This window comes from Nylanderia fulva, unplaced genomic scaffold, assembly GCF_048542155.1.
Source record: "Nylanderia fulva isolate GAGA-0341 unplaced genomic scaffold, ASM4854215v1 Scaffold16, whole genome shotgun sequence".
Taxonomy (NCBI): domain Eukaryota; kingdom Metazoa; phylum Arthropoda; class Insecta; order Hymenoptera; family Formicidae; genus Nylanderia; species Nylanderia fulva.
In genome coordinates this window covers 2,417,387-2,432,669 of record NW_028189835.1, presented here as the reverse complement: position 1 = coordinate 2,432,669, position 15,283 = coordinate 2,417,387, and the positions used below count along the sequence as shown (strand labels likewise).

The 15,283-nt window shown below is 34.3% G+C and overlaps 1 protein-coding gene across 2 annotated transcripts; it reads left to right on the top strand.

Moving 5' to 3' along the window:
- The first annotated feature begins 22 nt into the window (after positions 1–22).
- LOC114940334 (uncharacterized) lies at positions 23–15,047 on the top strand. 2 transcript variants are annotated; one of them, XM_029314951.2, is made up of 9 exons: positions 23–159; positions 601–973; positions 1,720–1,892; positions 4,627–4,903; positions 6,656–7,706; positions 9,303–9,533; positions 11,707–12,036; positions 12,317–12,592; positions 12,972–15,047. In XM_029314951.2, exons 5-9 carry the CDS (start codon positions 7,681–7,683, stop codon positions 13,168–13,170), a joined length of 1,062 nt encoding a protein of 353 aa, XP_029170784.1. In that variant the 5' UTR covers positions 23–159; positions 601–973; positions 1,720–1,892; positions 4,627–4,903; positions 6,656–7,680; the 3' UTR covers positions 13,171–15,047. The 2 variants fall into 2 exon arrangements, with proteins under 2 accessions (XP_029170784.1, XP_029170785.1); XM_029314952.2 differs by lacking the exons at positions 23–159; positions 601–973; positions 1,720–1,892 and adding an exon at positions 2,636–2,882.
- The last annotated feature ends 236 nt before the right edge of the window (positions 15,048–15,283 follow it).

Sequence of the window (15,283 nt, the reverse complement as noted above, 5' to 3'; positions counted from 1 at the left end):
CAAAGTGGCGCGGCACTTCTTTACTCGCAATTTAGTCGCAACTCCGATCTCTGCAACTTTCCACTTCGGGATATTCTCCGATTCATTTCTACATTTTATCTCATTTCTTTTGCTCTCGACTCGTTTGCTTTTTATTCGCGTACGAGTATATTTTCACAGGTATACCGTCTAATATTTACATATATATATATATATATTTCAATATGCTTCGACGATTGATACTTTTATGGCAAAATATAGGCTATGATACATATTCAATATATAATTATATTTTTTAAACAAATATACCCCTCTTGCAATTTTATTTTATTTTTTTTTCTTGTTTAATTATTTTGTGAAAAAATATGATAAAATCACACACACACACACACACACATATATATATATATATATATATATATATATGTGTGTGTGTGTTGCACGCATGTGCGCTTGTGTGTGTGTTTGACAGATGATGTGTCAAATACACCATTAGTTCGAGCTGATGACTAATATTAATTATTAGATATCATTTATTAGAAAAATATAAGAAAGAAAAATAATATTGATATGATTTTATCACGACGTCATATAATTAATAAAAAAATGTATGCTTGGTAGGATGCGAATCCGGAGCTCTAGGATCGATGGACGACCCAATAAAGCAAGGATATATAGATCGATCAGGGTTTGGACGTGGGGATCGTTTTCATCATTTACAGCCGGTATGCGAGGACGAGTTATGAGAGACGTAGAGGTCTCTCTAGGTGATACGAGGACAGAGAAACAGTTTCATCGGACGACTGGTCATCGGACGGCGCGGTAGCGCGAACTCAGCAACTGATAAGCAATGCCCGCTCGTTAATGGTCCGGCATCACGGCTTGGCAAAAAGCCAATGCATGCTGTTAGAATAAGAATTTCGCAGTCGCGTCTATTCTATCTACAATATTTTAACGCGTTCACGCGTTTCTTAAAAAATACATATATAACATGGTACGTTGAATATTATATATAATAACATATATATATATGTTTATTTTTCAATAATATCATATTTCAGACACACACATTCACTGTAAAAAAATATGTAATACATTACATAAAAATATCATTTATTGTGCAATTTTGCACTTATTATTTATGTAATTTTACATATTTTTTAAGTGTTACCTGGATATTTTAATGAAACATCTAAATAATAATAAGTCATCTCTCTCTCTCTTTCTCTCTCTCTCTCTCTCTCTCTCTCTCTCTCTCTCTCTCTATATATATATATATATATATATATAGAGAGAGAGAGAGAGAGAGAGAGAGAGAAAGAGAGAGAGAGAGATGACTTATATATATATATATGTATGTTTTTATTGTATATAATTATTTTTAAATATTTAAAATTTTCAAACAAAAATATACGCGAAAGATATAGCGACATTGCATATTATATTACTAATTTAAATTAAAAATTTTATATATACGAGATAAAAATTTTATCGATACAAATAAACTTTCGCGTATCTTATTTGAATCACTGAGTAATCTTGCAAAGTAACGAATAAAACAAATAACAATGTTTAACAGCATATCATATCATATATGTATATACAATACAAATAATTATATATAATTATTTTGACAAAGATGCATATATATTTTTATCATATATATACAATCAATGAATGTATTGTATTCGAAAGAGGAATATTTTAAAATACTATTAAAATACTTATTATCTATATTAGGTAATACGATATACGATCATCGGACAGTGCATTTGAATAACTGACCTGACTATCAAGTGCGAAGCCAAACATGACGCCGAGTGTATACATATAAGCTGCGCGACATCTGAATCATCTCTGTGTCACATCATGTATATGAATTGGAATCATCTCACAATCAGCCGTCTATCAAGGTGATGTCTCGTTTTGAAAAAGTATCTCCTATACTACATCCTCGATCAAAGAGTTTATCATTAATTGTTTAATATGTACAATAATACAGCGGATTTTACAAATGCTTTTCCTGCGTTTCAAATTTTATAAATATGCAGATCTCGTTGCGATTTTTTTTCTTAACGAGATTATTAATTTTTTTCTTTAACAAATATGAGTAGAGATATTTCTTTTAATCATAAATTTTCGATAAAAATGATAGTGTTTTCTGGACTTTGATAAATAATTATTGTAATTATTACTACACCCCAATAAGCGCATGATATTATTTAATAGTTAAGCAATATTCTAGGCGTATTTTTAGAATATTTAATATTCTAAGAATACGCCTAGAATATTAAATAATATCATGCACTTATAGGGACATATATATACATATGTAATATATGTTTATATGGTAGAGACACAAGGTAGAGAGACAATTGAACAATTTTCGATATATCTGAACAACGTAATGCTATTTTCCAGCGAGCCGAAAAATGCATAGCCGCTTAAACCATGTATAAATATATATATATATATATATATATATATATATATATATATATGTATATGTATATATAGCAGCGAAGTGCGACGGGCAGATGCGTTATTTATGTAGCGGTTCGCTAAGTACGTTTCGTTGTGCAATACCTTCGATTCTGACGATCGGGGGTTACGGATCACCGACGAGGGTTGCTGGTGTATCTCTCTCCTCTGTATTCTCTCTTTTTACAAGAAAGAGTCGGCGCGCAGAGAAACGCGCGGGGTGGAGACCCGAATCCTGAGGCAGTGGACCGTGAATGCGATACCAGCTTCACGTAGTGCGTCAGTGTAGGAGGGGTAGAGGGTGAAAAAGAGGAGGGAGAAGGTGCCGTCAAACAACCGTTCGTCGATCGTCCCTTCTCGGTACATCCATGGTATCCCATCCCTGGGATTTCGTCCTCCTCGCGTCAGCAGCAGGGTGATTTGTACGTATCAATTATGTCTTCCCCCGCTACCAAGGGACCATCGATGACGTCGCTATCTCTCGTCCTATGTCCTCGCGAGCCAATGGTTTTAATAGCGGGATTTTAATATTCATCACCTATCTCGCGTCCGATGATTGCCGCAACCCTGTTAAACATGTCCTGTGTGTTAGGCAAACATTTCAAAACCTTTGTTTTTATTCGTTTTACTTATTATAAGATTTATCTCGTATACAAATAATTTTTAATTTGTAATCTGACATACAACCTCGACCGATACTGCACATCATTGTCTTTCGCTATATTTTTGTTTAAAACAATTTCGAACACACTAAGGGTTGTTCCAATATCTCGACAAATTTTATCTGACAGGTAGCATATGTTTGTCTTTTTTTTTATTTATCTGAAAAAGATAAAAATATATTCCAAGTAACAAACTGATGTCATCTGGAATGTTATCTGTTGGGTAAAGTTTACCAAGAAGTTGGAACAATCAATCCTAAATCGTATACTTAAGTATATAAAATAGAAACACAGGTATGCATAGATACGCGACTTTTATGGCGTTTCGTTAAAATCCCCAGGCTATTAATCGTGAACGATGCTTTTAAGTTTTTGTTGCAACCCGAGGCGAGCCTCCGTCGTTCACTGCCAATAGAATAAATTTACGAAACTTGTAACACACATTAATCTGTTTACCCAATCGTTGAGATACGATGATCGTTTCTACGACGATAGAAGAGACTGGCGCCGCCGGCATCCCTTTTTCCAACTTAATTAAAAGATGATTGCCTAATGAGTGAGGGTCATCGATGTTCTCCTGGAAGAAAAACATAAAAGGAGCTCCAATCTTGAACGAGATACATATACGGGGTGTCCCGATGCTATCGTATAAACTTTCCCCGGCTAAATTCCATTATTTCCCTAAATAAGCGTGTTCCGCTGCGCATCGATCTACATGTATTAAAAGCCTCTGCAGGAAAATCATACGAGATGCAGGCACAATTGAAATTATATTTCACGGATTATACACACATACTCCCAGGAGTGCCTCGGCAACGTGTACATCCCGTTCGTTTGTGTGCGAGAATCTATTCGCCTGGGACATTAGACACGCTTTTTCTATTCTCGAGAGAGAATGCAACGTTGGCTCTCCTTTGATCTGGCAAACGAAGCAACTTTTAAGCTTTCGGCCACGCAGATGGTTATGATAATGATAATAATTTGATCCTCGATATCTCTATGGTGTCCCTGGCTTCTTCGTCTGCATACCAATACACATTCAGATACACACACACACATAATTAATAAACTCACACGTACGGGGACATATACACAGCTACGTAAAGTTGATGACTTTAAGGGTTGATTGTGGACAATCCGAGCGCGGATGGAGTAACTTGGAAATCGATCGAGAATTAATCCGCCGCTATCGCGTCTTGCAACTGTTGCCCCATTGTCTCATCGCGAGCCAAAATGAAAGGACGGAGGAGGAGATGCGGATAAATTGCTAGAGCAAGACGTTCGACTTTTCTCCTCTCTCCTTATTTTCCATTCTTCTCTTCGGGATCTTCGACGTTTCCCTTTGAAAATCTCTTTCCTCTATCGTCTCTACGAAATTTTCGATTTCACGTTGTAGCGCTTCTTAATATTTGTCTATAGAGTTCAAGATTCAATGCTGAGTCCTTAAGAAGTCATTCGAAGGATTAATATTCATTGTATTGATTAATTTTTTTTTTTTTTTCAGGGAATGATATCACAAAGTCAACCAGAGTCTGTCGCTTACAACATGCATCATTCGTCGCAAAGCAATGTACGACCCTTCCAACGCCTCGACCACTTGCGGTTTTAACTGCCTTCGACGATCCCTCCCGAGTGTCGAGTGTAACGAGAATTATGTAATTATTACGCTGTAATTACAGCGAAAAACGACGACTGCCTGAATGCTTTGAGTATCTTGACGAAAGTAGAGCCCGAAAAAGGGGTCAACTCCACGATTCCTGCCAAGATTCCTCCACGAGGGTGTAAGTCGTCCAAGATATAATTTTCAAATATTATATATATATATATATATATATATTGCATACTATTATATAATTTTTTTATATCAAAATTTTATATTCTTAATTAATTATTATTGTTATTAATTAAAACATTTCGCTGAATACTCCGCAGGTAGCAAGCATACGTCATTTTGATGTCAAATGACGTCATTATAAATATCAAAATGACGTCAGTTTGCTACTTGGGTCGTCAAGTAACGATAAAAATATGTATACATATGTATATTATAATATATATATGTATAAGATGTTTCAGATGACGATTGCTCTTAATCGTTATCGAAAGCAAGTACGATTGGTATTATCGAACTCACTGCCAGATTCGTAATTAGCGTAAGGAAGCGTTCAAAAGCTGCCGATACTGTCAGATAGAAGGTCGGCCTTTGACACTAGGACAGCTGGGATAAGTTTGGTCCAGACTTGCCTTACCATCCTTAAGATCGTGCATATAAAGACGGGCGGCTCGTTCGCGGAACCCTCGAAAGCGAACAATCGCGTACGCCGCAAGAATTACTACTCTCCTCACTCAGAAGAGACCAGGAGACCCTCGCCTCGTCTCGCCAAGTCTTCTTGCGCCCCTAACACCATAGTCCTTTTCTTTCGTTACACCTCCTTTTGTGCCGCACGCTAGACGCCTCGTATGCCATTAACTGGAAGTCGGAACACTTTTGGATCGAACGCATATTACATTATATGTATATATTGATATCTTTGGTGCGTCATAAAATTATATATTGATAAAAATAGTCAAAATTTATTTGTTTTCATTTTTTGATCTAAAAAATAGCGTGAACGTAAGAAATTTACATAATTTATAATATTCAACAACGGAGAGATGTTGAAAAATTGTCAGTTGATTGTTTTCTCCGCGACTGCGTCCAAAATTATGGAACAATGTATTTTAAGAGTAAAATGCACACACGTAGAGACGCACAATTACGCGCAGAATCGTTCATGCGACATGCTGGGACAAAGGTTTATCGTGTATTTCGCATGAAAAAAGACCTTTGGCCACGCGCCAATCGAGGTACGATGTTTCAGAATTCGCAGCCAATGATGACAACCGCTTTTGTGTCGCAGTTTTGCATAATTTATTATTGTCAAATAATACGCCGATAGCAAATGTTGTAACGCTTCATACAATGAAGAATCGCGGAAAAATTACGTAATGTCAAAATTGATCACTAAATTTTTAAGTAAAGCTTGCTTCTACACATCGTACACTCGTCACATTGTTAATATCTAATTGATGTAAATGTATAGAAATTTAAGAAATTAGAAATTTAAGTCTTATGATTTTGCAGACATATATTTTGATCAATATTAAGTTTTTCTTCAAAAAATTGGACATAATCCTTTTTTGACACCATTATATATATATATATATATATATATATATATATATATTATAAATAAAATATTACTAAATAACAATAAAACAAAAATTATTATATTTGAATAACGGAAAAATTCAATGACTTTATTATAAATAAGTTTAGGTAAAAAGAAGCTTTCGTTAAAAGTTAAATACAAGAAAAGAGAAAGCATATGTATGTCTGTAAAATGTTGACTTATTTTAGAGTCACCTTGTATATTTTACGATTGCAAGTATGTTTTGACGATAAGTGATAAGTATAAGGAAGGTCGTGACCGCTATATGCGCTATATTATGTCACACAGGACACTTTTTCTCATTTTATTTCATCGTTACAGCGAAATCTCGAATATCGATGACCGCAAGGTGCAGTGACGCGCGGTGATGGATGCATCAGCAGGACCAAAGCACTGGCATTTACCACAGTCGTTTGAAGGCCGAAAGAAATCCAAGAGGGGGGATGTCCAGGCTACAGCCTTGACTGCCGCTGAAAGGAGAAGAGAGAAGTCGCGAGGGAGAGAGCGAGAGACTAGAAGATGAAGGAAAAGAAGAAGACCACGCGAAGATTAGATCCCTAGAAATGAGTATAGGTGGGATTGGATTTGGCAGAGACGCGCGGCTCGTTGGCCGATAGATGCCGATGATGCGAAGGAATAGGACAAGAAGAAGGGGCTAGAGGGTGGAGTTTGAGTTGGTGTCCGAACGACAGAGAGGCCGCAGAAGGGAAACCCCCGGAGTAGGGTACAGGATGAGTATATATAGAGAGAGGCTGCACAGGGTAGAGCAAGATGGGGTGAGCGGAGAAGAGAAGAGAGGACCAGAGAGAAGTGACAGAACGGTGGTGGGTATCGGTATAGGTGAACTGCTTGACAACACACCGAACCACCCGAACTGCACTCGGTGGTATTTAAGGGAGAGCCGCGAGCGAAGCGCGCCAGTTGTTAACACGGCCGGTTGGTGGTTGGTTTCCGCGGATTGGCACTCGCCGGACCGTCGAGTCGCGTGGCGTTAAGAGAGTGAAGAAGTATGCGGGCATAGAGATAAATGGAAATTCAATAAATGATCTCGATGTGAATAAATCAAAGCTCGATCAAATCGACAAAAAATTTTTGTTTTCCAAAATTATTTAACGAGGTAAATTGGAAATAGCCACGTGATCGTTTATTCAATTCGGTACAATTATATATATTTTCTTCTTTCGTGATAAAATATACGTGCAAGTGCAAAAAGTCGAGTGAATATATGGGGGATTACGCATAGTTTTTCTCCAAATCGCCGCGACGTTATGTGAGGATACACATATGGCATTACTTGCATTCTTCGAACTTGAAGATCGAGAGAATTCGGTATCTTTGAATTTTGGATGGTACAGATGAGTGTTTCAAAGAGGTATGTTCTGCTCTCTTATATAACGTTATGTTTTTTTTGAAGCACTAATTATTTCTAAAAATTTTCCTTCTATCTTCAATTAGCTTCATAATATTTTCTTGATAAAAATAAGAAAAACAAAATGAAAAAATATAAAAAAATAAAACCATTCAAATTTAATTTTAAGAAGGTCGATCTTGTTTATTTTAAACAACTTGCAATTCTAAAAAGTGTTAAAGATGACGTGACGGTCTCATGATAGCGCTTCTACGAATAAGTCAGAAATTATATGTGTTTCGTTATCGTATAAGTCGCGTCGCGAACATCAATGAATAATATTTATATTTATCACTGTGTTTAACATATATTATCTCATCATATACTAAATAAATCTTTGAATCTTTGAAAAGGGATTATTTAAAATTTTGTTTCCAATAAAAAGCCAAAAGTAGGATAATTTACTAATAATTACATTAATAATAAATATTTTAATTTACATAAATAATATTAATTAAATTAAAATGTTGATTCATAATTTTGAAAAAAATATTAATAATTAATTCTGCACTGTTGTGTGTAAATAATATTTTGTGAATTTGATTGAGAAAATGATTCAGATATTCTATATTAGTTGAACATTTATAAATGTGAGATATGTAAATCCAAAATATAAACACGTAAAAGGTTTTCCAACTTCTTGATAAATTGTATTTAGGTAGCATATTTTCGTTTCTTTTTTTTTAAACTTATCTTATAAAAAGAAAATGAAAATATGCTACCTAATCAGATAAAACTTATCAAGAAATTGGAAAAATCAATTCTTACATGTATATATTTTTCGAGAGAAAACATTCCAAAATATAAAATAATGCATGCATATATGTAGGTATAGCATATCTTGGATTTACATAATCTCACATTTATAAATTTTATTTTAACTAATATAGAATATCTGAATAATTTTCTCTAAACTTTTACTTATTAGAAACTGACTAAATTATGTAAATTATGTTTGTAATCTTAAAAATAAATATATTATACATTACAAATCAGTTCTACTACATACACACATTTCTTATAAAAAATAATAATTATGAGAATCGAACTAATTGCACATGTATATTTTTTTACTTAAATTACTCTACAACAAAAGTAATATTATTTTTAACAATCTGTTACATTCTTATTCTTCATGGTAAAAAAAAATTTTAATAATCCTTCTTTAACGAAATTAATTGCATAATCGATATATTGATTAATTGTTATCAGATGTCTACATCTACTTTTCATCTTTTCTAATTTCATATATGTGTACCTATCAATTTATCAGCATAATAATCAGACTAAAATATATTAAAAATTTTTCAAAGTTACTTTCACAGAGGAACATAAAAAGAATCTATTATTGTTATATATGTATAATTAACTAATTTGTACAAGATGTTTGCTAAATAAAGCAAACCAATAATTTTTCTATAAAAAAATCTATTATTATACAACTTGTATATTAAGATTATTCTTTTCTCTATTATTCTGCAAAATAATTATTCTAGTACATCTCGCATTTGCACACAGACACATACATCATTAAAAATATTACCCTGATATTTCGGACAGGTACCCGATGCTGCTGCTGTTGGCTTTGGGATTGATTTTCAAGCAATCGTCCGTCGGAGCTTACCTATCACGAGAAGGTACATATTTTGCACGATCAAATGTTTCGTCCGAATTCACCGGGACGTCTTCCAGTCGCAGCATCTCGGCCATCAGGATCTCGTCCGATAAGCGAGTGGAGCGGATTATTTGGTGGTCCGGAGCTTGCGCCAAGGAGACCGTCGTCAATTGGGGGTGGGCATAATCGCTTTTACATTTTATACAAATATATATTAATCGAAGCCGATTGCACAATCAACCAATCCAGTTTCGGTGAACCTTGGAAAATAAGCGCCGCAAGAAGTTGCTCGATATATTTCTCGTAAGAGAAGTCATTGACGTTATTTTTATCCGGCGCGATACTAAGTGGGTACATGATGGGGATTCTTTTTCTTGAAACGAAGGGTGTGTTGTTTTCACAGTAACCAAGGTTAGAGTATAATCCCCCCTTCGTATTCTATTTGCCTTTCTGAAATAACACATTTTCTCGAGTATATAGGCAAATCTCTCCTATGCCATCATTCCACTCATATGTGTAGACCGGGTGAGGACTGGAGCGGGAACTCAGTTAGCAAGCACGAAAACAATGCCGCCTTTCACTATTGCCAATATATATGTGGAAGCCTGACTGTTATGTATACATTTAGCGTCGGTTAGGTCTTTCAAATGCCATCCATCGTTCCGAAGAACCGCTGATATAGTCTAGCGGAACGGTCCCCGACTGAATCCTTGTCAGCCGGTTTCAATACAATTACAATATAATGCCGCGTTATGATGCCCGCAGAATGCGAGGAGATCGATGCTCAATGAATAGATTTTACATTTTACTCCTTTTTCCGAGCCCGCGATTATGTAAGGAACGAATTTAGCTCGCAATGTCAGCTATTTTCCGAACGAAAAGTCACGCATGTTAATGCTCGCATATATTATATCATTAAAAATGATTCGATGCGGAATTCAACCACACGATATAAATTTAAATTATATGCATTCACACCTGCATCATTTTCTTTGCCGCGCGCAATGAGGCGCATATATCTTTGTTCCTCATAAAGATAATATTTTATAATATAACTGTTTACATTTTTATAAAATTGATAAAGTACTTGATGAAAATATCAAAGAAGCGAATATAGAAAATAATCTAAACTTATATACTACCCACCATAGGAAATAAAATAAAAATTGGAAAATAATTTATATATATATATATATATATATATATATATATAGAGTGATAATAATGACAATAATTACAATAAAATACAATATAATAAAATTGTTATTTCGTTAGATTCCGTTAGAGAGCGAAAAAGGGCGGATGCAAATGGCAGAAATTTATCATGTTTCATTCGTTGACAGTAACCGCAAAGCCAACCGAGCCCTTAAGCCGAAAAGCGGCAAGTTAAGTAAGCAAGGATTAGGTCCTGCGACGTGTGCGAGTGTCTCGGAACCTTTACGTAGGGACCGGATTGGCCCCTTTTGCGCTGGACCTAAACGTAGTTCGGTAGGTTGCCGTCTCTGTTTTAGTCTCGCCTAGATGGGACTCATCTGCTGATGCTCTCACGAGGATACCACGAAATACCACAACCACGAAGCGTCACTTTGCACTTAAACGGCAGGACGAAAGCTCTTTTACCGTCCTGAAGAAAGTGCACACTCTGCTTTCTATTCCGGGCTTTCCCTCTCCCTTTATATTTTTACCCAATTTGCTTTTATTTTCGCGTGAATAATTATTATTACTTGACATCCTGTATACATTTTTTACTTTATAATAATTTGTGTAAACTTGATCAGTTTACATACGTAGAAAACAGAACTCGAAATAGTAATTCGATGTGTTAAATCTCTCAAACGGCGTTTCGAGATAGTTGGTGCTTGCAACTTGAAAGTAACTTGGTTTCAGAGGACCAAATAAATCTCTTTCTCTTATTCCTTTTTTCTTCTCTTTTGCGTGGAGAAATGTACCACCGGATGCAACGTGATACGTTTACAAGCTTGCAAAGTATTCGGACACTATCGTCTATCGGATTCCCGTTTATAAGAATGCAAGACATCGCGCGGAGTAAAATCGCGCTTGTTAATTCCACGATGATATGTCACCGGCTAAATAATCGGATAGAGGATTCTCTGCGACAGTAACAACGGTGGCCCGGAATATCCAGATGATATTCTGCCGAATGATTTTAGTGCGCGAGAGGACACACGTGGAATTCGTTGAGAAAATTTATTATCAAAGTATCTTATCCGAAACCTATAATTGATAACAAAAATATTTCCCGAAATTTAATATTTTTTATTTTAAAACATGCGCAATGTATTAAAGCAAAAATTGTGGTACAATAATAATTTTTTCTTCTCCCGGTAGGAACATGGACGTGATGTTGCGAGAGGTTTGGCTACGGAAGTCGAGCAGAAAGCTGCAATTGATATATGCCGGCGAAACTTTGACCGACTGCATTGACGAGAAGCTCACACCGTGGGATGACAGCGAGTGTTTGGCCGGCTCTCGCCGCGTCTATCACTATCACGATGACGGTGACGAGGTGTCGATCGAGGTGTTCCGACTGGACGGCGAGGACGCTTCGAGGATACCCCACAATCTCTCTTGGCTGCTGTCGTCATCGGAGCTTCATTATCAGTGCGAGCGCGTGAGAATGCGAGTACGAGGCCAAGTCGCGGCCCAAACTCGACATAGGTACGATTCCACCGGCGAATTTGCATCCCCCTTGCATACGCTCTTTCACCCCCAGCGAGAGAATTCCTTATAGTAGCATACTGACGTCTAATGACATCAGTATGCTACTAAGTTTAATGACATCATTTTGACGTTTAATGACGTCAGTTTGCTACTTGGGGTTTAATGTCACTTTGATGTCTAATGACGTCATTGGGAAGGCGCGATGCTTCTCGTAGCGATTGATATGATGTAAAGTGTAAAGCGAGGCGAGGGTATAAAAAATTCTTTTGTAATGCAGGAAATACGCGAGTTCGGCAAACCTGACGACAAATACCGGGAAAAAACGGGGCCGAAATCGGAGCCGAAGGGAGCTATTCATGATACCAGGAACGCAATGGTGCGGTCGCGGTGACCGCGCTACCAAATATACGAATTTGGGCGGCTTCGGGGTGGCCGACGCGTGTTGTCGCAAGCACGACACGTCCTGTCCCTTTCATATACCGGCATTCGAGACGCGTTACGGTGTTTTCAACTGGAGAATATCGAGCATGATGCACTGCGTTTGCGACGAGCGGTGAGTAATTATTTAATGATCTCCGGGAGAAGAGGATGTTTTATGCAGAATCGATATTTCGGATAATTATATTTATATAATTTATAATTTAATCTTGTTTTTCATTTCAATGTAATATACAAATATATGATAAACTTTTATCTTCAAAGACTTTGGTGAGATATCGCGTCTCCTTTACATATCCTTTACTTATCTTTGACACGTGTATGATTATAGCAAATCTCTCTTAAGTACGATTAGTGCTAAATAATATAACAAATGTCAAAAATATAAATTTATTAATTATATAAAGAAATTAATCCGCGCGCAATATTTTGATGCTTAGAAAAATGATTGATATGATGTGCAAAGTGTAATCTTTTTTTTTGTAACATTACAGATTTCGCACGTGTTTAAAAATGGCCGGGACTGCGTCGGCGGACTTTATAGGAAGAATCTTCTTCGATGTGCTGCAATCAAAGTGCTTTATTTTGAAACCGCAAAAAGTGTGCGTGAAACGGTCTTGGTGGGGCAAGTGTCAACATCACGCATATCGAAAACAAGCTCATGTACGGGATAATGTTCCTTGGCTAGGCTAATTAAAAGGCTGTATAACGTAAGAAAGATCGCGAGAGAGGGAGAGAGAGACGTAAAGAGATAATGAAATATTCTTCTTCCGGAGATGTCAATAGCAATTCTCAGGGATGTAATATTTTGTCGAATATTTATAATATATATCACGGAAAAAGACAAAAGAAAAAAATTGAATCGATTATTAAATCGAGATATATCGCCAAAGATACGACAATATATCGTAATATCTTTATAATACGGAGAATCGTTATTATATATTAACATATATTAAAAGTCTGCCGATAATCATCCGTCAGACATCTTCAATTAAGATGTTTAGAGAATATATTCACGTGAAATACACATAAACATATCTTTTTCAATTTAAGTTATAATAAGTTATATATAAGAAAATGTTTTCTCAACAAAATCGTTTGCTATAGTTTTCTGGCAAATTTTTTTATAATATAATAACAAAAACAAAAATATTGTATTTCATAACAAAATTTAAATTAACTTTTTCATTTCTACCATTTAATTGCAAAATGTAGATATCGGCAGCTCTTGTATAATGTACAATTAAATCTGTAGATAGAATTTATTAACTTTAAATATCACTAGCATACTATTAGCAAACTAATTAGAATTGTGATTCTAAATTTTTGTTCGTTAAAATATTTGAAACTTTTAAATAGTATTCCAAAGATGTAAAAATACAAAAATTAAAAAAAGATGATAAGATGCGTAAACCATATAAAATATACTTTATTAGGATAGCCTATCATTTTTTATAAAATATTATTACTCTGTACGTACTCATACATTAGCTATTTAAAAACTGCACAAAATATAATATTTAGATATAATTTAGATATAAGAAAATTAACTTTGTCGCTATTATTTATATTCCATTAGCAAAATATATATTTTTAATTCAAAATAATAATTTATACGAGAAACTTCTAGAATAAGTCATTGAACTTTTTAAATGTATTTTTTCATCTATGTCTGCATCCAAGTTTTCAAAATAAGAAATTGATTAGAAGCATTTAAAAATAACTATTATATTTTTAATATTAAATATTTTAATAATTAAATGTTTTAATTCCATTTTTAATCGTAGAATAATGTAGAAAGAAAGAGAGAAAGAGAAAGAGAAAGAAGCAGAGATAATATATTTAACTTTTATCGACATTACAACTTCATATCAAATTAATCAAAAATAGCTTTTATAAAAGTTTGACAATTTATTTTAAAACTGCTTTATATATTGGATTTAATTAGGCAATGTAATCGATTTTGATTCATTTACTGAATCTCCAACGTATACATATATAACATTTAAAAGTGTATATACAAATAAGTGTCGCGGTCCTGCATTCTTGCTCGCGTGCACGTTTTCCGTAGAAAATAAGCGACTAACTCCAGATTAAAAAGAATTTGTACATAAAATAGATTCCTGATATCATTTTTGCTTTAAAAAATATATATATTTAATTATTACATATACATACATATATATAAGAATCGTAAAAATATTTAATCTACGAAAATAGGTAGATTATAGATATATATTTGAAAGAATCCAAAAAGGCATATGAGAAAAGAAAGATATTTCTAAAAAATCTCTTTCGCTTGTTGAATTCTTAAATACTTTAAAAATTTGTAAAATAAAAAAAAATTATTAAAAATATTCAAAAATTGGAATTTATATTTATCACGACGTAATGAAACGAATGAAAGCACTTTTATGCGCTTCTTTCATTTATTAAAATCAGAAATAACAATTGTAGCTCTAAGCGTTCAATCTCAATTTTTAAATATCTAAATGAAAAGTTCGAAATGCGTGGTATATATACATGCATTAATATAAAGCGAAAAATAAAATTATTAATTATGCAAATTTTTTTGTCTTTTATTAATCCCAATAAATATGTAGATATTAAGAAATTATTAGCAGATTGACTAAGTTTTAAATCTGTAAACCTTTTTGCTAGATAATATCTCGAAAATAATTTATATATGTATATATATAGTATAAATTATATTATCAAAAAGGCATCAATTTATATACACACACATTTGTGAGGTAATATAAAATAATGAAATGTCATCGCATGATATATATATATATATATA

Bases quoted from the DNA above. Each gene is read 5' to 3' on its own strand.
- LOC114940334 (XM_029314951.2), top strand. From the start codon at position 7,681: ATGGTACAGATGAGTGTTTCAAAGAG. The intron at 12,037-12,316 runs GTACGATTCCAC...TTTGTAATGCAG, and splicing joins GCGGCCCAAACTCGACATAG to GAAATACGCGAGTTCGGCAA. The intron at 12,593-12,971 runs GTGAGTAATTAT...GTAACATTACAG, and splicing joins CACTGCGTTTGCGACGAGCG to ATTTCGCACGTGTTTAAAAA.